At 60.9% G+C, this 27,540-nt stretch overlaps 1 protein-coding gene and 1 long non-coding RNA gene across 3 annotated transcripts in view; one reads left to right on the top strand and one right to left on the bottom strand.

The window, feature by feature from the left end:
• The window catches only part of LOC105862011 (aldehyde dehydrogenase, dimeric NADP-preferring), a 200,407-nt gene extending 184,112 nt beyond the window's left edge, over positions 1-16,295 (top strand). The window contains exons 2-12 of one of the 2 annotated variants that reach the window (XM_012747991.3): positions 7,372-7,416; positions 9,720-9,886; positions 11,342-11,573; positions 12,132-12,217; positions 12,528-12,736; positions 13,539-13,656; positions 13,948-14,089; positions 14,726-14,892; positions 15,236-15,335; positions 15,831-15,961; positions 16,061-16,295. In XM_012747991.3, the coding sequence (XP_012603445.2) occupies positions 7,372-7,416; positions 9,720-9,886; positions 11,342-11,573; positions 12,132-12,217; positions 12,528-12,736; positions 13,539-13,656; positions 13,948-14,089; positions 14,726-14,892; positions 15,236-15,335; positions 15,831-15,961; positions 16,061-16,075 (1,412 nt within the window). In that variant the 3' untranslated portion in view covers positions 16,076-16,295. The remainder of the gene's footprint in view (positions 1-7,371; positions 7,417-9,719; positions 9,887-11,341; positions 11,574-12,131; positions 12,218-12,527; positions 12,737-13,538; positions 13,657-13,947; positions 14,090-14,725; positions 14,893-15,235; positions 15,336-15,830; positions 15,962-16,060) is intronic. The other variant, XM_075994038.1, reaches the window with a different exon arrangement.
• A 3-nt stretch (positions 16,296-16,298) lies between these two features.
• On the bottom strand, positions 16,299-20,777 carry LOC142861902 (uncharacterized). Its single transcript, XR_012913004.1, has 2 exons — positions 19,453-20,777; positions 16,299-16,566 (listed from the first exon to the last, which is right to left on the bottom strand). It is a non-coding gene; the product is annotated as an uncharacterized LOC142861902 (long non-coding RNA).
• Between the last annotated feature and the right edge of the window lie 6,763 nt (positions 20,778-27,540).

Here is a 27,540-nt window from a genome sequence, read left to right as displayed (position 1 = left end):
GGTCACCAACTGGGAGCAGAGCGGTTCTCCGTCAGCAGGGCGCGGCGCGCTGTGCGTGCGCGCAGCGCTGGCGACGCGGGCGCAGGCCCCAGCTGGCCGGCTGTCCCGGAGGGGCCGTCCCCACACTCTGCAGGCGGAACGGCGTGTGCGTTGAGACCCGCTTTGAAAGCCACCACCACTCCCAACGTGGCGTGTGCGTCTTTATTTTGTGTGTGTTACCTGAGCATTAAGAAAGGCACGGGAAGCCTACATCATGACGAGACGCTGACATCGAGGAAGGGGCAAGCAAGTACAAAAGGAAGAGACTGGGCTAACAAACGTTTGTCATGTTTGTAAAGTTACATTGCAAAGTAGGGAAGAAATGAAACTTAAAGTTTCTCTCCACTTTTGGAGTGAAGGTTACATTTCACGTGTGATGAGGGCGCATCCAGGAAGTGCGTTGCGGTCCGGGGTGGGGCTTCGCAAGCCCACCGAGGCGTGCCCGGCGCGCCCGGCTGCAGCCCTCCAGCAGAGTGGGCCGGGCTGCGGGCCGCGGCGGGCGTGGGCGCGCGGTGACTCAGGCAGGCTTTGTCCGGCGGGCGGCCGGGCACTCCCGCCGCCGGCAGCCAGCGCCTAGCTCACCGTGACTTGCACTTTGCCGCCGCCCGCCTGGGAGGCTGACTTAGCCGGGCGCCCCGACCCGGCCCTGCCCGCGGCCCTGCCCTCCAGCCCCAGGGCTGCCCTGCGTCCCGGCGCAGCGGAGGCTTCCCGGGACGGGGACAGTGGGTCCGCGGCCCAAGGCGCCGCGCCTGGCACCTGGCGACAGAGCGCGGAGGCCGGTCCCCCGCGCGTCCCCAGGCGGCGCAGGCGCAGTGGGCGGGCGCTGGGGCTCGCGGTCCGCTCGCGGCGGCTCTGGAAACGAGAGAAGCGGTGTCCTCCACTCCCCTCGGGCTAGCGGGCCGTGGGCCGGGCCGCCCCTGGCTGCAGGGTCCGAGCGGCCTCGGCCTAGCTCAGAAGGGCCTTGCCGTCGGCGGAGCCACGCTCGCCCGCCCCACCGCCTCCGTCGGACCCCCGCCGTCCCCCGGCACGCCCTGGCAGCACCCTCGCCCGCCGCCAGCCCACTGCGCGCCCCGCTGGGAGGAGCCCGTGGGAAGGCCCGCCAGCCGCGCCCGGCCCGCTCCCTGGCGGGCGGCCCTGCGGGCAGGAGGGGAGGGTCCAGCAGCCCGAGCGCAGGGCCCGAGCGCAGCGCCGGAGCGCAGGGCCCGCGGCCGGGAGAGAGGCAAGGCGGCCGGGGGACGCAGGCCCCTGCGGGCCAGGGCCGCCCGCGCGAGGGCCCGCCCGACACGCACGGACGGGGCTGCGTCCGGGACGGGGTTCGCGGCGCTGCGAAGCTGCCCCTGTGGGCGAATCACTTTGGAGGGAACCTCACTCCGCGCGGCTCCTGGGCGCCCCTGCCTCGTGGGGACCCCGAGGCGCGGCTGGAGACCGGGGCGCAGCTCCTTCTTTGCAATCGCTGTGGAACAGATGTGCGTATTTTCGGGGTACGCCTGGTATTTGGACGCGTCTCTACAGCGCGCGTGCGGCGGGCCTTCGCCCGGGTAGACCCCTCGCCCGCAGTGGCCCGCTGTCTCCCTCCCTCCAAACGAGTGTTTACAACAGACTCTTCATTTCACAGAACGGCTGCCCAGACCGTGCAGGGGCTCACGAGGCGCGTCCAGCACCGCACCGGGGCCCCCGCGCCCCGTGCAGCTGCCCGTCCCCGTAGGCGCCCCGTGGCCCAGGCCTTCCTCCCGCCGTGCCGCAGTCCCGCTCGCTCGGGAGTTCTCTAGAACGTGCGGTCACGGTGCCAGGGGATTTTCTCAGGGTCGAACTGGGTTAGGGTCTCGGGAGGAAGACCACAGAGGCAAAGTGCGGTCTTCAGCACACTGTGTCACAGCCACCTGTGGGCAGCACGACTCGTCACTGTCGACGTGGACCTGGTCGCCTGGGTGAGGCCATGTTTGCCAGGTCTCTGCACCAGACGGTCACCCCCCACCCCCGTCCACACTGTCCTCTCCGGAAGGGCGTGGCTAAGTGCTGCCCACACTTGAGGAGCCGGGTCCCGCTGGGGAGCACTTCCCGAGGGCCGGGCGGCGGCCGTCATTTGGAATTCTTCTGTGCGGGAGGCTCCAAAATAATTTAGAATTCATTTTCTATCTTCTTAGAGTGAAGACACTGAATAAAAGTGAAATTTTAAATAGCTTTATGGAGCTATAAGTCACACAGTGTACAGTTTACCTATTTAAAGTGTGCAATTCAAAGGTTTTGGGGTTCGTTTTTTTTTTTAGTTTTTTTGTGCAACCACTGCCACAATCTATTTTCAAACCTTCTCATCTTCCCTAAAACAAACCCCGTCCCATCCCCGGTCTCCTATGTCTCCCTAGGGCCTGGAAACTACCATTTTATTTTCTGTCTCTATGGATTCACCGTTTCTGGACATTTCATATAAATGGAATCATACAACTTGTGGATTTGTGTGTCTGGTTTCTCCCCCTTAGCATAACGTTGTCAGGGCTCACGCGTGCTGGAGCACGCATCAACGCTTCATCCCTCATGGCTGAACGATAGTCCATGGCATGGGTATGCCACGTGTTGCTCATCCAGCCCCGGCGGACACCGGTTGTTTCCACTGTTGCCTATTATGGATAATGCTGCCACAGATATCTGTGCATGAGCTTCTTGTGGTCATATATTTTCGTTTCTCTTGGGCATATATTTAGTAATGGAATTGTTGGGTCGCGTGAGAACGCTACACAGAACTCTTTGAGGAACTGCCAGACTGTTTTCCAAAGGCTTGTACCATTTCACGTCCCTACCGGCCCTGTGGGCGGCTGCCACCTTCTCCACATCGTGGCCAGCACCTGCGACCGTCTGTTTTGCTACGGCGAAAATGGCTGCTAAGCCAGTGGTCCCAAAGCACCCTCTCCCCATCTGCACGTGGCGGGCAGCCAGGACACCCGAGTCCCATGGTGGGCGCAGGAAGGAGCGAGGCCGCACCCATGGCAAAGGGGTGTCGTGGCCCGTTTGCAGGATGGAGGATGAACACAGAACATAAAACACAAACGCGGAACACAAAGAAAAGCGCGGACACACAGACAAATGGTTGACTTGAGTAATAATACAATGGGTCAGTTTTATTTTTATACTCTAAAAGATTAAAGTTAGTTCCTTGTAGGTAAGCACCCAGGCGTGGTAGCGATAGCGATAGCCATAAATTCCGGAAAGCGTAGCCTTAGGGAAACAGATATCCCCTGAATTCAAGGTGGTTGCTCTAGGCACTAGGCATAGATAAAGGACCAAGATGAGCAAGGATGGGCAAGGTGAGCCACAGGGGGCATTTCTCATCCCCAGCTTCTCTTAGGGTGACCCCCTAAGATCTTCGGCTGAACCCCGGCGGCTGTGCCTGGCTTAGGTCGCCCCTCCCTTGAGGGGTCTTACCCGTCATTGACTAACCAGCCATCTTACGGGGTGTACACAGCAATCACAGGAACAATGTGTTTATCGTGTGGCCTCCAGACCCCCAATGCCGTGGGGCGGGGTAGCTCTTGATTACTTACAACTCGGGTCCTTTGTTATGCCTCTAGGCAACATCCTTATTTATCACAAGGACCTTGTCCGGAACAGATTACTTTCAAACGCTCTGGGCAGAACACGTACATTACTCACTAACTTTAATTCTTAAACTAGGAAAATATATGTCAGTCCCCTACAGAGGGGCGCCTTGTCAAGGTGGCCAGCCGCCTACCCGTAGCTCTGTGACGGGCTCTGCACACGCTGGCCTCGGAGGCGGCTCTCCAGGCTGGCGGCCCTTTCTGGTCGATTGGTCTGTCTCCAAACGAGTGATAGTCGCACCTCGACTCGCGAGGGCGGCCTGCCATGCCAGGCCTGCGCTTGGAGAGAGCTCCGTCCCGGCGGGGCCGGGTGCTCCCGAACACCCCCGTCGCGTGCTCACAGGCGGCCTCCGGCTCCTCGCCAGGGGAGCCTGCGCGGCTTTTCCTGTTTAGCTTACGGTTTCAAGTTTCGGGATCAGGATCTCGTCACAGACTTTGCTCATCCTAATTCCAAGAGGCTGTTCTAACTTGCATCAAAGTTTGCCTCTGCTACTCGGGTGCACCCAGGCCCCTTCTGACAGTGGGTCCCCTCCTGCTGCTGGCCCGAGCCGCCCCGAGTGGCCATCGCGGAGCAGGAGCAGGGCCCGGCCCCGAGCAGCAGGCGCTCCCGCCCCTGTCTCTGAGCAGGCAGGGAGAGAGTGGCCCGAGACCGCTGCCTGATTTTTTCCCTTCTAAAGATTCCCTCTCCCATCAGATATTTCTTCCCTAAACATTCCTTGAAATTTAAGCAAACTTACTTTCCACTCATTCAATTAACACGTTTTTGCTAGTTGTAGGTGAATTTGTGGATAATTGCCCTGCTACATGGCTGATCCTTTCCCTTGGTCTTTGCTTAGACCCCACCCTGCCCCGCGCGTGGCACGTTGGGCTGTTTCCGTATCTTCAGAGGCCCCCCTCGTGCCAGGCACCGTGCTAAGGGCTGGGATGTGGTACTGGACCGGAGCCGAGATCACCCCCTCTGTGGCTGTTGCAGTGGGTGGGGCAGGGGGTGGGGGTAAGGAGGAAAGGAAAACAAAGATATGATTGCAAGTTGTGCCGGCTTCCGGGTATGTCAAGGGAGGGAGGGGTCAGGGAAGCTGGGATCTGAACATGAGCAAGAATTAGCTGAACGCAGAGTAGAAGAGAGAGTGTCCCAGGGAGAGAACGTCGTGTGCAAAGGCCCCGGGGTAGGAAGGCACCTGGCTCATTCAAGGAGCGCTGGAGGACTGGAATGCAGTGGAAATGGTGGGAAGTGGTACCAAGTGAGGCTGGCCAGGCAGCCAGGAGCCAGGCCACGCCGAGATCAAGGCCCCGGGAGGTTTCTCCCAAGAGCAGTAGGAAGCCACCGGAGGGTGTCGATTGCGGGGGAGACATGCTCGGGGCTTCGTCGCCCACGGTCTCACGGGCAGCCACGGGGGCGACGGTCTGGTGGGGAGTTGAGCCTGCACTCAGGGAGAGCAGGCAGGTGTGATGACAGTGGCCCAGGAGAGAGAGGGCAGCCCAGGCTCGGGGGAGGCCTGGGGCACAGCGTCAGGGCTTGCAGAGAAGAGAGTCTGACAAGCGCAGATCTGCAAGGGTTTCTGCCCCAACCCCAGCTGGAGCCAGAACTGAAACTTTGACCCCAAACCGAACCGGCCAGCAGGACTTTGTTCTCCATGGGTTTCGACCGCGTGCAGGCCCCTGGCTCTGGCGGCCCCGCGGCTCCTGCTGCGATCGCCGGCCCGGCCACTGGCCCTGGCACAGCGCTCAGCAGGCCGGCCCGTCCTGGCCCCGGCCCCCGCTGCCGCGCGCGCTCGCTGCTGCTCGCGGAGGGGCGGGGCCGTCTGGAGCCGCCGCCCCCACCAGTCAGCTCGCAGGCCCCGGCCTCGCCCGCTGCCCCCACCTGCCAGGTCCACGTTCGGGAGAGTCAGGGAGGCTGCGGGGGGCCACCCCCACCCCTGGCCAGCCTGGAGCAGGGTGCCTAGTCGGCCGCCTCCCTGCGCCTTCAAGAAGAGGGGAAGGGGGTCACCTGCAAGAGAGCCCGGTGCTGCCAGCAGACACGGGGGACAGAGTGGCAGCACGGGCCTGGTCCACCCCGGTCTTCCCGTGTCAGGGGGCGCCCCACTTTGAGCCCACCCCCAGTCTAGGCACCCCAGGCACTAGGTGCCCCTGATGTTCCCTTACACTGTTTCTGGAACGTTCCCCTTTCTGTCAGTCTTGCTTGGGGTCTCATGATTTCCTGCCTGCATTGCTAGAAGCTGCAGCTTTCAGTCTAGACCTCTTTGACCCCGCGCCCTGTCCGTGGGGATTCTCCAAAGTGCACGCGTCAGACGCGTGTCTGTCCGATGCCCCCACCCCTCAGCCCGCCCTGCCCACAGGCCTCCTGCTGGCAACAGTGTACAGGTCACGGCCGTGGGCGACAAGCTGCAGCAGACACACGGCTCTGTTCCTGCCCCTCTGCCTCTGCTTCTGCTGCGCCTTGCCCGGATACCTCTCGCTCAGCTCAGACAGCGCTCCCTCCCACGGGACTCCCCTCTGGGCCCCTCTGACATCCTCTGCATACTCTGGGCACTACGGTTTTCATGTTATTTTGAAATTTTCTGTTTATTCCATCATTCAATAAATATTTATTGAGCATCAACTATGTGCCCGCCACTATTCCAGGTGTTGGAGGTTACAGCAGTGAATAAATCAAATTCTAGCTGGCACAGGCAAAGGGACAGGTAGGAAACAACATAAGTAGACAGGTGGCATGCGGCGGGGATATGTGCAAATGCTCTGGAGGAGAAACAGTGGAGGAAGAGGACAGAGTGATGAGGGGTTGGTGCCATTTGACACGTGACGTCCGAGCAGAGCCATGTGGGTGGCTAGATGGGGAAGGGCATTCCAGGTGAGAGGGGTGGGAGGGCAGGAGCAGATCTTGTAGGGGACCTTGTGTGAAATGGGAGGCGAGGACACCTGATGTGGGTAGCCCAGCCCGTCGGCAGGTGAGGGGCAGGAAGTGTCCAGCAGGAAGGGGCTGAGTCCCTGGTGGCACTAGAGGTGTGAGGAGTGACCACATCCGCCTCCTCCCCATGGCGTGGCACGGAGTGGAGCCCGGCGCTCGTCTGTCGGTGGCAGAGGAAGGGGCCTTCTGGATTCCTCCTTCCCGAGCGTGCCCCGCGCAGAGGGAGCTTCCTGCAGGTCTCGCTGGGCCGGGCCCCCACTCTGCTACTGCACAGGAGGGCAGACCCCCCACGTCCGAGGGGACCTGGTAGAAAGCCCCCAGCCTGGGGCTCCCCAGGGTTGGGGGCTCAGCCTCAGGGAGGCCCTTGCACCTGTGCACGGGGGTGGGGGGCTGAGGAGGGCATGAAGGAGCCGGCGCAGTGGTGGCTGTCACAGCGGTGGCTGTCACAGCGGTGGCCGGCGTGGGTGTCCTGGGAGGGGCGTGCACACTCTCTGTGGCTGGGGCTCACCTGCTGCTGACCTCACGTCGCCGGGGAGCCGGGAGAGCGCGCCAGGCTGGAGCCCCGGCAAACAGGCAAACACCCAGCTGCTTTTGAAGCTTGCCCTGAGCCCCGCCCAAGCTTCCCGCGCATTCCTGGGCTCGGCTTGGAGAGGAGCAAAAGCAGAGGGCCGGGCCCTAATCCCCACCGCCAGGGCTGCAGGGAGCAGGGCCCGGACCACGCCACACCCCACACTCGCACACTGTGTTCTTGTCACGCAAACTTCCTGGGCAGGGACTCCAAGGGCTGACTCAGCGGGGAGGAGGGTCCTTAAATACGGCCCCCCTTGGCTCGTGCTCATTCCGGGAGCTCGGGCCGGGCCGCTGGGAGAGGCTGCGCCAAAGGTAATCCTCTCCCTCCCCGGCGCGCGCGCGCTCGCGCCTCCTCCCTGGGAAGGCAGAGCCGGGTGGAGCGTGCCCTCGGGCGAAGGCCCCCGGGGCGAGAGTCCTCCGCCTCCTCCGGGGCCGGGTCTCTCCAGGAGGCCCCCAGGCCCGTGGAGCAGGGGCCACAGTGGCCGTCGGGCGCGCGAGGGGCCTGGCTGTGCCGGCCGCCTCCTTCACGCACCCGGGGGCAGCAGAGGCGGCCCGATGTGGCCCCTGACTTGCCACTCGCCGACCGTGAGACCAAAAACGGGCCGTTTAACGTTTTCAGTCTCGCTTTCCTCATCTGTAAAGCGCACCCCTAACTGTCCCTTCGTCACGGGCGCTGCTGGAGCCTCTGGGAGGACGGGAGGGGCGACAGGAGCGGGCACAGGGCCGCAGGGCCGGGCGGCACGGGAGAGGCTTCCTGTGTCCCTGAGTCTGCGTGACGGCTCCGCGGCAAGGTGCCGTGTTAGCCCTGTTTCTCGGGAGAGGCCCGGGCCGGCCGTCCTTCGCGGAGCCCACGGCTCTGCGCGGGACGCTGGGGGCCAGCCCGGCCCCGCTCACCCACACCGCTCTCCTCCCACCTGGGCCGCCCGCCTGGGTGGCTGGTGGGGGGTGGCTAACCCTGGCTGTTGTCCCGGTTTGGCCATAGGAGGGGCCTTCCTGCGGGGCTGTATGGCTCAGGTCATGGTCAGGGGAGGGGCCTGGTCCTCAGGGCCAGGGAGTTCCACTGAGGGACCCCCAGCCTCCCGTCATCCTAGGGAGGGGCCCGCGGCCCGCCAAGGCTCAGAGCCATTTGCTGGAATTCGAGCAGGATCAACATCCTTAGCTGTATCTATCTATCTATGACATAATCATGTGTTATATGTATAGGGTGTTTTTGTTTTGCTTTTGCAAAATGGAAATATCCTTATGTTTTCCCTGATGTCAAAAGTTATGCCATGCCTGCAAGTGGTCCAGCACCTCTGCCAGGGGGCAGGGAACTAGTTGGTCCTGGCGGCTTCCCTGTAGAGAAGGGAAGGGAGACTTACTTTTTTTTCTCTTTGTTCCCATTTGTATCTTTTATAATTCTGTACCATGAGCATGTATTGCCTATTCAAAAATGTAACAAACCTTTAAAAAATACAAGTTCATTGCAAGAAATACAACGCCACAGCAGATGAAAGCAAAGATCACCAGTAACTCCACCGCACCAATGTTCCCATCACGGTGCGGGCTACCCTTCTGGTCCTTTCCTGCATGCGTGAGCACATGCACGTACACACCCACGCACACGCACACACGCACACACACACACACACACACACACACGTGTGCGCGCACGCGCGCGTGAGCGCGCCTAAATCCCGGCACCTGGGACACAGCTGGTGCAGACAGGGCCGTGAGAAACACGCCCAGTAGCTCGCTCCGGCTCGGCACGGGACGCTGCAGCAACCCGTGGCAGGCGCGCAGCACGCGTGCACTCCCGCTGCCTCCTCCTGACGGGCCTTGAGGGCGCTCCCAGCGTTTCCCTGTTACATACCCGCTGTCGTGACTTCTGCTCATGGAGGCTAAGGAACCCTGCGGTCACTACGAACTCCTGAGCGTGGTCCTTCTGTGTCACACACAAATATGCCGGAAACGCTTTTGCTAGACATCGCCAAGTTGCGCCCAGCAGGGCTGCCCCGATTCGCCAGTGCGGCTTCTTGCACTGGTGGCAGGACTCGCCTCCACGCTCGCACCTGGAACGCTGTGCCAAGTGCCCGGTGCTTTGGAGAAGGATGGTGGAGCCAGAAGGCTGTGCCGGGCTTCCTTTCACCAGCGTGGGTGTGGCGCCAGACCCATGTTCCTCCCCGTAATCTGGAGAGCGGCCGGCCGGGTGTGCAGGGCTCTGGGAGTGCTCGGCTGGGGCTGTCACCAGCTTTGCAAGCAGGAAGAGGCAGCAGAGCGGGACTGGAGGGGGGCCAGGAAGGGCCCTGCCCCAAGCACACTGCCAGGGAGCCACCAGCAGCTGGGGATGGCCTCACTGCCAGGAGCGTCACCCGCTCGGGGCCTATCGAGACGGCCGGAAGGGCCCAGATAGATGGCTGAGTCGGGGGGCTCATGAGAAGGCAAGAAGCCGGGAGGCTGCCGTCCCGGGGTCCAGCCTGGCTCTGGGGGTCCTCCCTTCCCAGGACACCAGGCAGTGGGGAGCAGTGGCCGGCAGCGAGTGCCCGGGTGCCCGCGACTGGGCTGGAGGCAGGGCGCAGCTCCGGCTGGGGGCGCGGGTCCTGTGCCCCCTGCCGCAAGGCGCTTTCTGTCCCTAGGCACCATGAGCAAGATCAGCGAGGCCGTGCAGCGGGCCCGGGCGGCCTTCGCCTCGGGCAGGACCCGCCCGCTGCAGTTCCGGGTGCAGCAGCTGGAGGCGCTGCGGCGCATGATCCAGGAGCGCCGGCAGGACATCGCGGGCGCGCTGGCCGCGGATCTCCACAAGGTGCCCCCGCAGGGCGGGCGGCCGCGCGTAGGGGGACAGCGGCCGGCGGGACCGCAGTGGGCGCGGCCGTCCCGCCTTGCGGCAGAGCGGGAGCGCGGCTGGGAAAGGCCAGAGAAGTGGGGCGCGCCCAGACCGCCGGCCGGCCGCGGATGGGGCGCAGCGCCCTCTCCTCCTGGGTCCCGCCGCGCCCCACCCCGCGCGCGCCCGGGCCGCCGGGCGCTCCCTGCAGCGCGAGCCCCGCCCCAGCTCTGCCCCGCTGCCCCGGCCCTCCTTCCTCGCCGCAGCCCCCGCAGGCCCACTCGGCCCCTGCCGCACGCGGCCTCCCCCCCAACTCCTGTCCTCACAGGGGCAGTCCCAGCCCTGCCCTGAGCACAGTCAGAGCCTCGGGTTCACAAAGACTCCCCATGCGCCCCACCCCACCGGCACCTGCTTCCCCCCTGCACCTTCCCCAGAGGAGAGACACAGTGCCCCTGCGGGTCTAGAGTGTTGGAGCCCATGCCCCCGCTGACTTGGCCCCGACCCCACCAATACCCCACCTCTTTCTCCTGCATTTTAAAAGAAATCTCCCAAGACTTCTCATCTTAAAACTAAACAAAACAAAATGCAAGACAATTGGCCAGGCATGGCGGCCTCACCCCTGTAATCCTAGCACTACAGGAGGCCGGGGTGCGGGGAGGATCCCTTCAGGAGTTTGAGACCAGCTGGGGCAACGCAGTGAGACTGGGTCTGCACAGAACATTTAAATCTTGGCCGGGCGTGCTGCTGCGCCCCTGTAGTCCCAGCTACTCAGGAGGCTGAGGCAGGAGGATCGCTTGAGCCCGGGACTTTGAAGTTACAGTGAGCTATGATGGCATCACTGAACTCCAGCCTGGGTGACAGAGCAAGACCCTGTCTCTAAAATATAAAAAAGAAAAGAAAAGAAAGCCCACTCATTGACTTTATAGCTTCCGTTAAGTTCCGGAAAGAGATGCATATCCGCTGTCCGCACCTCCTCTCTGCTCCCCCCTGAGCTCCCAGCAGCCCGCGGTCTCCTGCCCACTGCCTCCTCCCCGGGTTGAGGGTCCCCTGGCTTTCCTCCTAACTCTCTCGGGTAGCCTCTTCCCGTCCCCGCTTCTTCAAGGTGGTCCCAGGGCTGCCTCCTGGGTCCCAGGTTCGCTTTGGTCCACAAGCCTCCCCAGACAACCGCCTGCTCACCTGTGGCTCTCGCGTCGACGCCCCGCCCAGGCCTGGCTGTCAGTCGCCAGCCCTCTGCCCTGCCCGCCCTCAGGCACCTCCAACCCGGCTCACGCCGCCCTGCCTGGGCACCAGCCCGGCAGAAAGGGGCCCTGGCAGACCCATCGGCCCGAGGGCTCATCCTCAGCTCTGCCCCGCGCGGCGCCTCCGCTGGCTGCCCCCCGCCCTGGGCCTCCCTGGGCAGGTGAGCACCGGGGTCGCCCCGCTCTCGCCCGGCTGCAGAGCGAGTGGAACTCCTACTACGAGGAGGTGGTGTACGTCCTGGAGGAGATCGAGCACGTGATCGAGAAGCTCCCCGAGTGGGCCGCAGACGAGCCCGTGGAGAAGACCCCGCAGACCCAGCAGGACGAGGCCTACATCCACTCGGAGCCCCTGGGCGTGGTGCTCATCATCGGCACCTGGAACTACCCCTTCAACCTCACCATCCAGCCCGCGGTGGGCGCCATCGCCGCAGGTCCTGTGGGCTCCGGTCCCGGGGGCTGGGGGGTCCCCAGGGGCACCGTCCCCCATGGGAGGGGCTCGGGCCTGTGGGAAGGGGGCCGCGGTCAGGTGACAGCTGGTGGGTCTGTCCCGGGAGGCTGCAGGGACCAAACTACTGAGCCAGGCCTCCCAGTGCCCGACCCGCCAGGCGCAGGTGTCCAGCCCCGAGGACGAGGAGGGGCCTACCTCTCCCTGCCCGCGTGTGTGGGAGCAGCTGCTCCCCGAATCTGTGCCAGGCCGTCCTCACCAGAGGGGCCGGCGCTGCTCTCCCAGCCAGACCCCGAGAACTGCTCTCCCCTTTCTCCTCTCCTTCTCTCCTCCCAACATCTCAGCGACTCCAGGGACCAGGCGGGGCAGCGCTGGCCAGCACGTGCCCGTGTGTGTCTGCATGTGCTCCTGTGGCAGTGCTCACGTGCCGGCCTCCCTTCCGGGGACACAGACCGTGGAGGGGAGGCTCCAGGCTCAGTCTTGGGAGGGCAGAACCTTCGGCGGGGGTAGTCTGGGCGCAGGCCTGACTCCGAGTGCTCTGCAGGGAACGCGGTGGTCCTCAAGCCCTCGGAGCTGAGTGAGAACACGGCGAACCTGCTGGCCACCATCGTCCCTCAGTACCTGGACAAGGTAAGGCACCCTCTGGGCTCAAGGGACACTATGTGGGAGGCCAAGTCTTCAGGCCTTGAGAAATAGCGTATTCTTGGAGCAAAGGGCCAAGCCCTGGGCAGGGTGAGAACGGTCCCTAGCAGCTTCCCTCCCCACTGGGGCGACTAGAGCCCCTGAGCTGGGAGAGGGGGGTGTACTTGCCACTGGCCACCTGGGTGGGGTGCCAGGCTGTGGGGCGGTGGGGCTGCTGGTCTCGACCACTGTCCTCCCGGGCCTGCAGCAGCCAGAGGGGTCTGGTCTCTGCTGACCCGCCCCTGTCTGCTTGCCAAAGGATCTGTTCCCAGTCATCAACGGGGGTGTCCCTGAGACCACGGAGGTGCTCAAGGAGAGGTTCGACCACATCCTGTACACGGGCAGCACAGGGGTGGGGAAGATCGTCATGACGGCTGCTGCCAAGCACCTGACCCCCGTCACGCTGGAGCTGGGAGGAAAGAGCCCCTGCTACGTGGACAAGAACTGCGATCTGGACGTGGCCTGCCGGTGAGGGGCGCGGGCCTGCCCAGGCAGCGGCCGCTGCTCTGCCTGCCAGCGCGCGGACCACGCCTCAGGCTGCCGTCCCACTCTCAGTGGCACAGACGGCCCCTGCCTCACGGGGACCATGCGCACAGAAGAGGCACGGGGAGCCCGGGCAGCGTTCTGGAGGGGTCCAGGCAGAGCTCTGCCCACCGCGGGGCATCCCAGTGGCGTGGCGCTGCGAGCAGAGGCTGCAGGGAGAGCCACCGTGGGGCGTTCAGGACACGGAGACCTTTACTGGGCCCAGCCCTCTGCCAGGGCAGGGGTGATCTGAGATCTGGAGGACAGGACCGGGGGGCAGAGGGCCATCGCTGCTCAGGGGCTGCGGCAGGACTCCTACCTACACTTTCTAGCCCAAGCCAGAGCTCTGGCCACCCCATATCCCACATGTGCGGCCCCCAGAGGTGCGGGGGAAAGGGGGGCGAGTAGCAGGGACACCCGGCCCTGCTGGGCTCTAGGAGTGTGATCAGAGAGGCACAAAGGTCGCCCACCCTTAGCATCCTCTAGAAATTCCCCACCAGTCACCAGTGAGGCGAGGACGGCCATGCACACGGGCGGGGTGTCGGGTCTGCTCCAGTGTTTAGCAGTGAGTGGGCCACTTAGGCGGACTCGCTGGTGGCAGAGTCACAGCCTGTGGCTTCTGCTGACCCGAGAGCTCCCCTCCAGGACTAAGGCCACTGCACCTGGCCCTGAGTGCACGGAGTGAGATGTGTGTTCTCAGGGCACTCCCTGAGCCTTCCGGACTCAGTCCGGTCTGGAATTTTCACAGACGTGTCGCCTGGGGAAAATTCATGAACAGCGGCCAGACCTGCGTGGCCCCCGACTACATCCTCTGTGACCCCTCGATCCAGAACCAGATCGTGGAGAAGCTCAAAAAGTCACTGAAAGTGAGTGTGGGCCCGAGGGTGGGGAGGCGGGGCGAGGAGCCGCGCGGCACCGGCTGGGCGTGACTGGGTTCTAGGGCTTCCGGAAACGCGGTGTTTCTTTCCTTCTGAGCATAAAAGTAGTGCACATTCACCGTAGGTAATTTGGAAAAGATTAGAAAGCATGAAGAAGAAGAGAAAAGGTCTACCCAGAACCCCGCCACCCAGACAGTCACTGCTGACACGCACCCGTGTGGCCTTTGGCCGTGACAAGTGTCCGCGTCCTTACCCGGAGCCCCCGCCTCTCCTCCACAGGAGTTCTACGGGGAAGATGCCAGGAAGTCCCGGGACTACGGAAGAATCATCAACGCCCGGCACTTCCAGCGTGTGATGGCCCTGATAGAGGGCCAGAAGGTGGCCCTCGGGGGCACCGGGGACGCTGCCTCCCGCTACATAGGTGCGTGCCCCCACAGAGAGCGCCACCCGCCGCCCCGCCTGCCGGGTCCCCTCAGGTTTGCAGCGAGTGGGCAGGCGCACTCGACACCGGCCGCAGCCGCGTGGGGACACAGGTGGCTCCCGCAGAGCCTGGGCCTTCAGGGGCGGCGAGCACGGCTCCAGGAAGCCCCTCTCCCCACAACGCCCAGAGACACGGGGGCTCCGGCTTCCGCCCCTCCCCTGCAGCAGCGGCGGGAGGTGGGACAGCAGAGGCCACGGGGCCCCAGGTGTGCTGAGTGTGAGGGCCGGCGGCGCCCCGGGCAGGCGGGTCACCGGACGGGCCCGTGGGGCCCCGGATCTGTCGAGGAGACAGAAGAGCTCTGGCAGGGGCTCGGGTGGTCGGCAGGTGCCGCGCCTGGCCCCTGGAGGCAGACCTTGGTCCCCCGGTACGGTCAGTCGCAGCCGTCCCCTGTGGCATGCCAGGACGGAGCGGGGACGCGGCGGGGCCCTGGGAAGAGCTCCCGGCCCCCGGCCGGCCAGGACGGACGCCGGGCGGCGGCTGCGTGTGGAGGGGGGCCAGGCAGGGGTGCAGGCGCCCACCCTCGCCGGCGGCCGGCCGGGCTCTCCGTGCGCTGACCCCGCTCGCGTGCTGCCGCAGCCCCCACCATCCTCACGGACGTGGACCCACGGGCCCCGGTGATGCAGGAGGAGATCTTCGGGCCCGTGCTGCCCATCGTGTGCGTGCGCGGCCTGGAGGAGGCCGTGCAGTTCATCAACCAGCGAGAGAAGCCCCTGGCTCTCTACGTGTTCTCCGACAGCGACCAGGTGGGCCTGGGCGCCGCCCCCCAGGACCCGGGGCCCGGGACCCGAGCTCAAACCTGCGTTCCGCGCTCGCCGGCGGGGTGGCCTCGGGCGAGCCACCGAACCTTCCCGAGCCGCTCTCCCGCGTCTGAGCCGGGGCTCCTCCCGCGCGGCGGGGCGGTCGCCGCCGTCCTGTGTTCCTCGCGTGGAGCTGGGGACCGCGACCTGCGGGGGGGCGGGAGACAGCGCCGGGCGCCGCCTCCACCGGCGTGTCCTTGCGGCTCCAGGCCTCGCCCAGAAGGGGCGGGAGGGTGGCCTGGGGCGTCCTGGGTAGGAGACTGAGGCCAGCGGCTGGGGCTCCGCACAGGTGATTAAGAAGATGATCGCAGAGACGTCCAGCGGTGGGGTGACGGCCAATGACGTCATCGCGCACATCACCGTGCACACTCTGCCCTTCGGGGGCGTGGGTGAGTCTGGGCCGCCCGCCCTGCCTGCCCCTCGCGGGCCCCAGGGGCTGGGCACGCTCCCGCAGGGGGTTCGGGAGGGGAGAGGCCGAGCCGCGGGCCTCAGGCTCCCACTAACGTCTCCTGTCCGGGCCTCTGGCCTCCGCCTGCACGTGCGTCAGCCACATGCGACCCCGGAGCCTAGAGGCTCCCAGAGGTCACCTCGTGGGAGTCACGAGGTGGGAAATGGGTCAGCCGGCCCATTTCACGGAGGAGGTCAAACAGCCATCCCGTGGCCTGGCTGGGGTTAGACTCTCTCAGGCACTCTCTGTTGTCCCTGGTGTGGGCACCTTGGGGGACACTCCAGGGATCTGCCACCCCCAGGAGGCTCAGAAAAGGGGCGTGAGGGATGGAGGCCCAACCTGGAGGTGGGTGCTGGGGCTCCAGGGTACACCCAGATAGGGCGGGGAGGGAGGCCTGAGGGCAGGACACCCAGGCCTGAGCCGGCTGCACCCACAGGGCACAGTGGCATGGGGTCCTACCACGGCAAGAAGAGCTTCGAGACCTTCTCTCACCGCCGCTCTTGCCTGGTGAGGTCCCTGCTGAATGAGGAGGTCCTCAAAGCCAGATACCCCCCGGGCCAGGCCAAGGTGAGGGAGAAGGGTCTGTGGGGAGACGGGGCTGCCCGGGGCCGGGCCTGGCCGGGCCAGGCCGGGGCCTCACCGCCCGCCCCTCGTCCTTGCTCACAGGCGACCTGGCGCTGAGGGGGGGGGGCTGCTGCGCCTGGACCCTGGGCTGCGCTCCCCCAGAGTGCAGGGCCCCGGCTGCTCTCGGCCCTCGGAGACCTGCTCCTGCAGCTCCCCGCCCCGCCCTCCCCTGCTGACCGGGCGCACTCCGACTCCAGGGGACCGGCGCCACCTCTTCAAGTCCCCCTCCCCCCCCCTTGCTGGACACACAGAGACCAATAAAGATTTCTGACTCAGCGACACGTGCTCACGGGGCTTCTTTCCTGCACGTTCCCCACCCCGCCCGTCCCACTGCCCCATGCAGCTGGGTCCTGGTGACGCACCCAGAGCCTCTCCCCGGCCCACAGGGCCTGGTGCCAGGAGCCCATGGCGTCGGACGTTCGCCTTAGACTCTGGGCCGGGGGTCTCAGCCTCGCTGATAAAGCGGCTCGGAAACAGGAGACCGACGCGCTCTTCTCCACTGGGTTTGGCCTCCAGAGCAGGAGTCCCTCCGGGGTAGGTGCAGAATGCTGCGGGGGAGGACGGGAAGCGGGTCAGCGCCAGGTCAGCGCCAGGACTCTCGCCCCCCCGACAGCTTTGCGTTATTAAGTTAGGCGGCAGCCCGCCAGGGGCCACCTCGGGGACCTGAGCGGCAAGGACGGGCTCAGGGAGGGACGTCTGAAGCAGGGAGAGGGTCCCAGGGGCTGTCAGAGCAGGCACCAAGCAGCAGCTCAGCCTGGGCCAGGCAGGGGGCGACCTGCGGGGCCGGACCTGCCTGCTGCGACCTCCGCGCAAAGGCCACTGTGCCTGAGCTTGCTCTGCGCTCGCACGGAGCCCCAGGCGCCAGCGGGGGCCAGGCCGTCTGAGGCCTCACCCAGTCCTGCCCTGTCTCTGCGCCAGCCCTCAGGGGAGCAGCCCTGCGGGACACACGTGGAGGTGTGGGCTGCAGCCACCAGGGCTGCCCGGCACGTGCACAGCCCCTGGCCGCACGCGCTCACACATCCTGATAGAGAAAGAAAAATTCCACTAAGCAAACCCTCCCCATGAACAGCCCCTGTGCAAGTACTAAACTGCTGCCGCTCTTGCTTCTGTGAGTTGCTAGCAGCAACTTCTGCCCTGGTGAGATAAGGCAGGAAGAAAGTCCACAGAAACCCTACACCCCCTGCCCCGCTAGAGATAACCACATTGTAACTGCGCCCTGCACCCTCCCTAAAAAGAAATGTCCAAAAGACTGCTACACTCTCTGTTCAGGGCTCAGAATTTGGTAGCAAGCCCCGTCTGAGCCGGCCGGCGTAAATGAACCTGGTTCCTCCACCCTTTTAGCGCCATTCGGTTTGTTCTTGGTCAGCTCTGCTGTGACGACACACCCCCAGGGCAGCCTCATGCGGGGACGATCCCCACTCCAGCCTGGCATGAGCCAGGAGGCCCCGGGAGTACCGCCGAGTCCTTGCCCTGGAGTGCTCAGCGGTGGGGGAGGGGGGGCGCAGGGCCTCGGGCTCTGCCCTCATGTCACCAGTTGCCCGGGTTCCTGCCAGGTCTCTGCTCACCTTCCCTCACTTGCTTACTGTTCACTGCATTTGCCCTTTGGCCCCCTGAGACGTGCACCCCCAGGCCAGGAGGCCAGTGTTCCTTCCTCCCACCCCTCCTCGCTGCCCTGTGACTGCAAACACCGTGTTCTCCACTGGGAGGGTGGGGAGTGGGGACCTGGCCTGCTGGTCTCTCAGGCCACACACCTGCGGGGCAAAAGGCAGCTGTGATGTCCCTGAGGCTCCCCTAGCCCCTCCTCGCCAGCTCCCTCCCTCCCTCTCTGCCTGCACCGGTACCTCCCCCGCCCACGGGGTCTCAGGGGGCGCCTCCCAGGTGCAGGCCCTGGACCCCCAGAAATGCCTGGGGCTCAGTCCCCGCCCTGAGGTCAGGCACTCCCAGTCCTGCGGGCAGAGGGAGGGGCAGAGCCAGCTGGCAAAGCCCAGGGGAGCGACAGGGAGACCCCCGACAATACCCGCCAAGTGCCAGGGCTCCCAAAGCCCAGAAGATGGTGGGGCGTTTCCATCTGGGGAAAAGTTTACCAGAAATAAAAATGAGCCTTATTGAGCAATAAAAATAAATGTGCTATCCAGCCAGGAAAAGCCATGGGGGAATCTTAAATGCACATCGCTGAGGGAAAGAAGCCAGTCAGCAAAGGCTACACGCTGTGCGATTCCAACCCTGTGACGCTCTGGAAAAGGCGACGCTATGGAGACCTGAGGAAGATCAGTGGTTGCCAAAGGGGGTCAGGGGAGGGAGGGAGGAATGGGGGCGCTCAGAGGAATTTTAGAGCAGAGAAACTTTTCTGTAGGGTACTGGGATCCCTGCCCTGCAGCCTGTAACCCCAGCTCTCTGGGAGGCCGAGGCGGGAGGATTGCTCGATGCCAGGAGGCCCGGGCTGCAGTGAGCTCTGGTCAGGCCACTGCACTCCAGCCTGGGCAACAGGGTAAGACCCGTGGAATGCACAACACCAGGAGTAACCCTAGTGTAAACTGTGGGCTTTAGTTCCTGATAATGTGTCCATATTGGTCATCAGTGGTGACAAATGTACCGTCTTCATGCAAAATTTTAATATCAGGGGACAATAACTGGCAGGGAGCTGGGGGTGGAGGAAGCTGGTAGCTGCAAACTCTATGCTTTCTGTGCAATTTTTCCGGAAACCTAAAACTTCTTGAAGGCCGGGCGCGGTGGCTCACGCCTATAGTCCTAGCACTCTGGGAGGCCGAGGCGGGAGGATCGCTTGAGCTCAGGAGTTGGACAGGCCGCGCCCCAGCTCAGTGCTCAGTCGGCAGCAACACACTCTCCTTTCTCTACTGCCTTTGTGGGGAGGTTTCTCTGGGTTGGGAGGTTTTGTTTTTGATTATATTTTCCCAACACTGCTCTCTGGTTAAAATGTTAAGATGACCTCCCCTTGTGTCTGGAATAGCTCCTCAGGCCCACGGCCGCCCTGCAAGGCGCCGTGTGCCCCAGGCCCTGCCTCGCTCTGACCTCGGCCAGCGCCTCTCTAGCTCAACCCCACGGCCGCCTGCGAGCCTTGCCCTTCCTCAGGGTGTGGGCATCTTTCACGCTGGACCCTTCTCCCCACCCCTGTCCTGAGACTCTCCTTTCCCGCTCCCCCTCTCGCACGGGCCTGTTTCCTCTGACAGGCAGCTCTGACCCCTCGCGGCCTTGTTCGTTTCTCTGCTTATGGCCATCGCTCCCCACTCACAGGCAGGCGCTGGCCTCTGTCCGTCGTCGTCACTCTGTATGCCCGGAGCCTAGAGCAGCACACAGTAGGTGCTCTGTGAATATTTGTTGAGTAAATGAATCAATGAATGAGTTTAGATGACATCGTTGGCATTTTGTTGCTCCGAACCTGCCCCCAACAATGCCATCATCTTGTCTGAAATTACCTTACTTCAGAGGACGGCAAGCCCTTCGAAATGATAGAACAACCCAGAAGTTTCAGGCTGTGCTAACAACAAGCAAAGTCCCGATGGAAGCGGTTGTCCTCGCCCAGCAGGCACTGCTCTGATAAACGGCCGCTGACCCAGCCAGAGGTGGGAGGAAGAAGAAAGCCGTGGCCGGCACCCACTGCCTTCTTTCCCTCCCTCACACCCCAGCGCCTACGCAGTAAGGGTGTGAGTCCATTTATAGATTGGGAAACTGAGGTCCGGGAAGCAGTGTCACCTGGCCAGGATCTCCTGGTGCCAGTCACGGCCACCATGGCTCTGGAGCACCTGCTGCTCCCTGACATCACAGAGCCACTCAGAACCTCTGCACGAGGAGCTGCTGAAAGGGCCGGACCGAGGAGGAGGCGCGGGGAAGAGAGGCTCAGAGCGCACAGGGACACAGTCTGCGTTTCCCAGACTGAAGGATTCGAGCAGTGGATGCAGATCAAAAGCAGCTCCTCCTCCTTCTCATCCCCTCTCTTCATCCTCTCCCATCTTCCTCTTCTATTTGTTGTTATTTTGACACAATTTACAATATAACCTATTTTATTCATAATGCCCCAAATATGGCCTTTTCTGAACTAATCCTGTTTCCAAACTAGATCTAAACTCAAAAGAAAACAACGATTAAAAAAAAAACACTTGGTCTATCCCCAATACCATGACTTAATCTACTGCTTTTTCTTTCCATTACATGGATTGAAGAATGGGCTAGAAAAAAATATTTGCACAATTATGATTCAACTTTTCCAAACATTTGCTATTGTCCAAAACATAAAATGGTCAAGGATGGTCACAACTCCTGTGCTACCAAGGTGACATTCCCAGGTTGGGCGTCGCAATCCACGTCCCCCTGAACACAGTGCATAGAGACCCCAAAGACCACAACCTTGGCGACTCATTCAGTTCCATTGTTCTGTTGCTTCTGGAGTTTAGATTCTCAGATTTTTAAGAAAATTGCTATAATCACAGTCTCTTCCAAGTTATTGACTGAGAAGCACAATCTTAATCCATAGAAGACTTCCGCTGCCTTTCCACTTGCCGACACCTTTGCGTCCCGCGGCTGCTGTGGAGCCGAGGGAAGGTCGGTCCACTCACGTGTTCCTCCCAGGGCGCTGACTGAGCGGGCTGCGCCAGGCGCTGGGGCCGGTGGGGAAGCAGACAGGGGCTGCAGCTCCGGGGGCGGCCCCGCCTGCCCAGCGGGCTAGGCCAGCGGCGGCGCTGCAGTCATCAGCTGGGCTGGGAACGGGGTGGTGACGCAGCAGGACGCAGGGCGCTCGGCGACACAGAGTAAGCCTCAGGGAGGAGCTAAGAGAGGCGCCGCCGCCTGGGCAGGTTCGCCAGAGCAGGGAGGGAGAGCTGGGCACCACCCCGCGGCCGGCCGGGCCACAGCCACAAAGCCGAGAGGGGGCAGGCCACGTGCAGAAGTGGTTATTTGTTGAGCAGCAAACGTGCCTGCTGCACCACAGCAAAGCCGGACAGTAGCGCACGAGTAAGCAGACGTGAGAAATACCCGCGGCGAAGTGCCGCGCGGGGGCAAGCAGCCACGGGCACTGAGAGAGGCCCAGCCGAGGAGCTGACGGAAAGCTGGGTCGTGCTCCCCTTGTCATGGGCCCCTGTGCTCCAACCTTGACCTGCAGTGACCTTTGTCCCCTCCGGAGACACTGCCACCCAGGCATCCCCACACCCACTGCCTGGAATGCGGCCCCTGCCCCCAGAGCCCGCACGGTCACTGCCAGGACTCCTCTGGGGTCCCTGCCCACCTCAGGGCTCCCAGCCGTGGCCGCTCCCTCGTCTGCAAGGTTGGTGTTGAGCTAGCAGCAAGCCCAGCTTCAGAAAGGTTAGACGGCTGGCCGGGCGCGGGGGCTCACGCCTGTCATCCCAGCACTCTGGGAGGCCGAGGCGAGTGGATCATTTGAGCTCAGGAGTTCGAGACCAGCCTGAGCAAGGGCGAGACCCCATCTCTACCAAAAATAGAAAGAAGTTAATTGGACAGCTAAAAATATACAGAAAAAATGAGCCGGGCATGGTGGCGCATGCTTGCAGTCCCAGCTACTCGGGAGGCTGAGGCAGGAGGATCGCCTGAGCCAGGAGTGTGAGGGTGCTGTGAGCTAGGCTGACGCCACGGCATTGCAGCCCAGGCTAGAGTGAGGCTCTGTCTCAAAAAAAAAAAAAAGAAAAAGAAAAAAAAGAAGAAGAAGAAGAAAGAAAAGAAAAGAGAGGTTAGACGCTGAGGAAACCCACCACCCACACTCCAGACATCTGCACGGGGCAGACGCCAGGCTCGGGCTCTGCTCTGCTCTCCATGGGCCAGCACTGCCCTCAGGTGACAGCAGGCTGGCCTCTTCTCTGGGTTCCCTTCTTTCTCTTGAGTCACCTTGACCAGCGAGGGTGACCAACTGGATGTGGCAAGCGTGGCAGACCTTGTTGTCACCTATGCCAAATCAATCCATCTCCTCCCGTGGGGGCACGGCCCTGCCCCGCGGCCACCAGGCCTTTGTGGAACTCGGGACGCAGGACACGGGCCCCGGGCAGGCGGTGTGGACATCCCGGTGTGGATGGGACCGGCCGCTGGCTCCACAGGGCCACGTGCAGCCCACAGCCGGCGGCGGGCAGGCGAAGAAGGGCAGCCTGAGGGCAGGGCGCCGCAGCGCCGACCTCGTTCCTTCATCCGGCTTCTCCCGCGTTCTTTCCATTTCCCGTCGCTCTGCGGCCTGGCTGCTCCCTTTCCCTCTGACACTGCCGCCTCGTCCTCACCCTCACTTTTTGTAAACTTGAGAGGGCTGAATGGACACCTGCTCCGTTAACCCCACGCCCCGGGCTGTGTGCCTGTCAGGGCTCTGCGCGTTCAGCCCGCCGGCCTGCTGCCACCCGGCCAGGGCCCCGCGCCCTCCTGGTGAGCGAGGGAGACCCCCAGTCTGGACGGCAGATTTCCCAGGCCATCAGCAGGACACTTCCTGACCTGCCAGGTCATGTGTCAGCCTGGGGAAAGAGGACAAGCCACTTGTCCCTCGTGCTGCACACCCTTGATGAGGCAGGTTGTCAATCCAACTGGCTCTCACAAGAGAAAGAAAATCCATCATTTAAACTCTTCACATAGACTTGACTTGATGATTCTGCCACTTGTGTGGCAGAATCTTGTGTTGATCTTGGGCAAGTTATCTATTCCCTTTAGTTTGTTCCTCCTTTGTAATGAAATATGACATAGAATTACTGCATCGTCCAGCAATTGCATTCCTGGGTTTATACCTTCTCCCCTCCTCCTTCAGAGGATTTGTCATGCAACAAAATACAGGTATGTGTATACTCACGTTCACAGCAGCACAATTCCCAGTAGCCGAAAGGTGGAAGCCAACCAAGTGTCCCTCAACAGGTAAGTGGATAGTCCGGGCGTGGTGGCTCATACCTATAATCCCAGCACTCTGGGAAGCTGAGTCAGGAGGATCGTTCAAGGTCAGGAGTTCAAGACCAGCCTGAGCAAGAGTGAGACCCTGTCTCTACTAAAAATTAGCCAGGCAACTGAAAATAGAAACAAAAAATTAGCTGGGCGCAGTGGCACATACCTGTAGTCCCACCTACTCAGGAGGCTGAGGCAGGAGGATTGCTTGAGCCCAGGAGTGTGAGGTTGCTGTGAGCTAGGCTGATGCCACGGCACTCTAGCCCAGGCAACAGAGTGAGAGTCTGTCTAAAAAAAAAAAAAAAAAACCCAGATGAGTGGATAAACAAAATGTTGTATTTATATACAATGGAATATTATTCAGCCATGAAAAGGTGAAAAAGAAGGCAGTTCTGACAGATGACATGGATGAACTTTGAGGACATCACAGCTAAGTGAAATGAGCCCATCACAAAGGACAGACACTGTTTGGTGATTCCATCATGTGAGGAGCGTGGCACAGTCAAATTCATAGAAAGTAGAATGGTGGCTGTCATTGTCTGGGGAGAGGCAGGGAGTTGTTTAAAATGTAAATTTTTCTAGCTTTGCAAGTTGAAGAGTTCTGGAGACTACATGACAATGCGAATATACTTTACACTATGTACACTTAAAATGGTTAAGATGGTAAATTTTATGTTATGTGCATTTTATCAAAATTAAAAATTAAAATAAAAACAACTGACATAAAGAATTGATACAAGAATAAATGAGCTAACATATATGGAAGTGTCTGGAACACAGACATTTAAGAGATGTTAGTGTCTTCTTTTTTTATTTTATTTTAATTTTTCTTTAAGGAGACCCTAGGGAATAGGGTCTTCTTTTCTTTCTTTTTTCCTAAAATTCTGGACCTTTCTCTCCTGATGCTTTAAAGATATAGACTATATGAGACTCATTTGTAAATAACGCACACATTACTTACATGTCAATGAACACCGCAAAAGTTCTTGGTGTCTTTTCTTAAGTAGGTTAAATAATCTGCATAACAAATTTGGTTGCATAACAACTCTTTTTGAAGGAGGAAAGGGAGGAGGAGAAGCTGATTCAAAGCTTTAGCTTGGCTCTTGGCATTTCCATCCCTACAAACTCTCTGCAGAGCATGTCTGCATGTCATGTAGGAGTGTGCGTGCTGATGAAATGGTACATGCAGGGACAGGTGTCTCCCCTGTGTGCCAATTTCCAGGAGCATTAGATACATCTTGTTTAATCCTATGCCAGCCTTTTCAGGTAGGTCTGCTTGTCCCCACTTTACAAACGAGAGGACCGAAGCCCAGGGAAAGCAAGTACTTGCCCAAGGTCACACTGCTAGAAAGTGGCAAAGCCAGAGTAGGAGGCTGGATCTGTCTCCTACCTGGAATACACATTCTTTCTACTGCATCTGGGGTGGCGAATAGCTTTCCTCCAGCCTGCCAGCACTGCCCAGCTGGCTCGTTGCCCTGCATTGCTGTGCTGTGGACTGCAGCGCAGCGACGGCTCTCAATGTCTGTCCTGGGCGTGGGGTGGGGGAGTAAGGACATGTGTGCTGTGCAGTGGCCTTGCCAACCTACATCGCACTGCGTGCAGGTTTAGGAACAGAAATAGAAAGTATTTTTTCTGTCTGTCTAGTAACTATTGGCCTGAAAAAGAACTCAGTGCCAAAATGCTCAGGAAGGCCCAATATTCTAGCGCCAGGACATCTAGCTGAGGGTGGGTGTTCTAGGGAATCAGCCCTTTGCCAGGGAAGCTGTTACTCCCATTTCTACCAGCCCCAGCCCTGCAAACTCCTACGAGGCATAGGAGCCTTGGGAAACGGAGAGCTATTGTCTTTCTCAAGCACAACAGTTACCAGCGACAAACATTTGTTTCCCAGAAGGTCACATGAGGGCTCGTGAGATCACGTCTGGCCCTGGCTCAAAGGGAGGCTGTTCCGTGAATGCGGTGTCCTGGGCCAGGCCTGGCAGCATTCCCAGGACGGGCAAGGCAGTATTTGGGAAGCCTGGCACCTGCACGGCACCGTTGTCGCGCGAGGAAACAAGGGGTGTGAGTCTTCTCCCCACCTACCCACTTACGAGTTTGGGGTAAAGCAGAGAGGAGGGGCATCTCCTTCCCACCGCCTTCCTCCCTGTCCACCTGTGCCTAGGTGTCTCCCACTCCTGCTTTGCTGAGAGGCCAAGGCCTGTCTGAAGTGTCGACAGAAGCCTAGAACGAGCTCCTAGATCCTTCGGAGCCTCGCAGAGGCAGGGGCTGGGGAGCGGAGAGGCGGCCCTGGCAGGGGACTTGGAGCCAGGCAGGGCAGCCGAGGTGCAGGGCCCAGCCTGCACGGCACGTGGGTGGAAGCCGCGCATCTGAGAGCACACGGCGCCCCCAGGCATCCCGGACCCTGGACCTCGGGGACCAGAGGAGCCTGGCCCGGAGCTTGCCAGCAGCTGCCTGTCCTGCTAGACCTGGCTCCGGGCCGCGGCAGCTGTTCGCATGTGGCTGTCTTGCCTGTCCAAACAATTCCTGTTGCCTTTGGAAGTTAAGCAGCTTAGGCCCAGCCCAGTTGGTGTTTTCTAAATTTCCTGTAAACAAAGGAAAAAAGGGTGTTACATAACACCCTTGGCCAGAGGGCCAGCAGCTGCCTGGCATGGCTAAGCCGTCGGCGGGACCCCACACGGCTGCGTCCAAGGGGGCTGGGCTGAGCCCAGGGCCGGGCCGGCCTCTCGGGGCCGTTCTTTCCAAACCTTCTACAGACACTCCACCAGCCGAGTGACCTCTGGTGCCTATTTCAGAGCTCAGGCACAGAGAACCACAGAGCCAGAGGAGAAATTACCAGAAATAATAATAACTAACATTAGTTAGCCCTTGATAATGCAATCCACACCACGTTCACAGTGTTGGAGGGCTGCTTGGCTCTCAGCAGCCATGCCCACTTCCTGCTGGCAGCCTGCTTTCTGTGCAGCAGTGGCCAGGAAGCTGAAAGCCACATTTACCAGACTGCCCTGGAGCCAGGGATCTAGATAAGGTTAAATTCTGTCCTCTAAGATGCACAGTGTGAAACCTGGCAACCAGTGTGGAGACCTGGGTTTCCTGCACCCGCCACCCTTCGTCCCCTCACCACTTCTGTGGGCATCAAGAGGCATTCACAGTCACGGGGCCAACTTCCCAGTCCCATCTTTTGGATCCTTGGAGGGAGTCCATAGCAGGGAGCTCTGGAACTTCATGGTTCCAGGGTGGCTACTAGCAGGTGGTGCCGAGGAGTCCTGGGAACCGTTCTTGAAGGCCCAGCCTAGAGCCTGCTCCCAGCCCCTCCCGTGACTTTGCAGAGACCTAGTCCACTTATTGGACCTTTCTGGTTGAGAGTGTTGCTCTACTGACCAGGCCAATACAGTCCCAGGGCAATTAAGAGGCAAAGTTGCACCAACATCAGGTCCTCCTGCCTCAGACACCATCCTCCACCCCTTCCATGGTCCAGAGGACAGCTTGGGGGCGGCAGTGGGCCAGGCGCAGAGCGGCGTGCACAAGTGTGTAGGGCCAGGACACCCGTCGGATACCTGCTTGCAGGGCGGGGGCGGGGGGAGACCTGGAGGGAGGAGCTGCAGGCAGGCATGATGGGAAGTCTCAGGGGAACAAAGCAGCCCTGCTTGGAAGACACTGGAACAAGGAGTGGACCAAGAGACGAGACGAGGTGAGACGGGCACAAGCCAAGGGGCAAGACAGTTGACACGCTCCATCAGTTAAGATGTTCTCAGATGTAAACAACTGAAAACACTTCGAAATGGTTTGAAAAACCATAATCAGGATGACTGATTATCACATATATTAATAAAAAGGAGTTCAAAGATAAGGCAGCTCCAGTAGCTCAATAATATCTTCAAGGAGCCTGGTTGTTTCCACCTCTCTGCTACACCATTCTCAGTAGGTCTGCCTTACCTCAGGGGCTGTCCTCACGGTCACAAGATGGCTGCACTATTCCAGTTGTCACATCCAAACACACCAACCTCTTTCAGAAGAGTCAACCCTTCTGTGATTCTGTTTTCATTGGTACTATGGCTCGAATGTCTGTGTCCCCTCCAAATTCGTATGTGAAGTCCTTCCTTATCCCCAAGCTGACAGTATTATGAGGTTAGGGCCTTTGGGAGGTGATTAGTAAAAAGGACCCAAAGTAATCCCAGTGCTTTGGGAGGATGAGGCTGGAGGGTCACTTGAGACCAAGAGTTTAAGACCAGCCAGGATAACATAGCAAGACCCTGTCTCTAAAAAAAATTTAAAAATTATCCAGGTGAGACAGTGCACGCCTGTAGTCCCAGCTACTCAGAAGGCTGGGACTCAGGAGGATCACTTGAGCCTAGAAGTTCAAGGTTACAGTGAGCTATGATCCAGTCACTATACTCCAGCCTGGGTGACAGAGCAAGACCCTGTCTCTATAAATAAATAAATAATACATTAAAAATAATGACCCAAGAGAGACTCCTCATCCCTTCCACCATGTGAGACACAGTGAGAAGTCTCTGTCTATAAGCCAGAAAGCAGACTGTCACCACACCTGAAATCTGCTAGTGCCTTGATCTTGGACTTCCCAATCTCCAGAACCATGGGAAATAAGTTTCTGTTGTTTATAAATCACCCAGTTTATGCCCTTTCGTTCTAGTAGC

This window comes from Microcebus murinus, chromosome 18 (genome assembly GCF_040939455.1).
Source record: "Microcebus murinus isolate Inina chromosome 18, M.murinus_Inina_mat1.0, whole genome shotgun sequence".
NCBI classification, from domain to species: Eukaryota; Metazoa; Chordata; class Mammalia; order Primates; family Cheirogaleidae; genus Microcebus; species Microcebus murinus.
The sequence above is the reverse complement of the archived record's forward strand: the minus strand, read 5'-3'. Positions and strand labels throughout refer to the sequence as shown.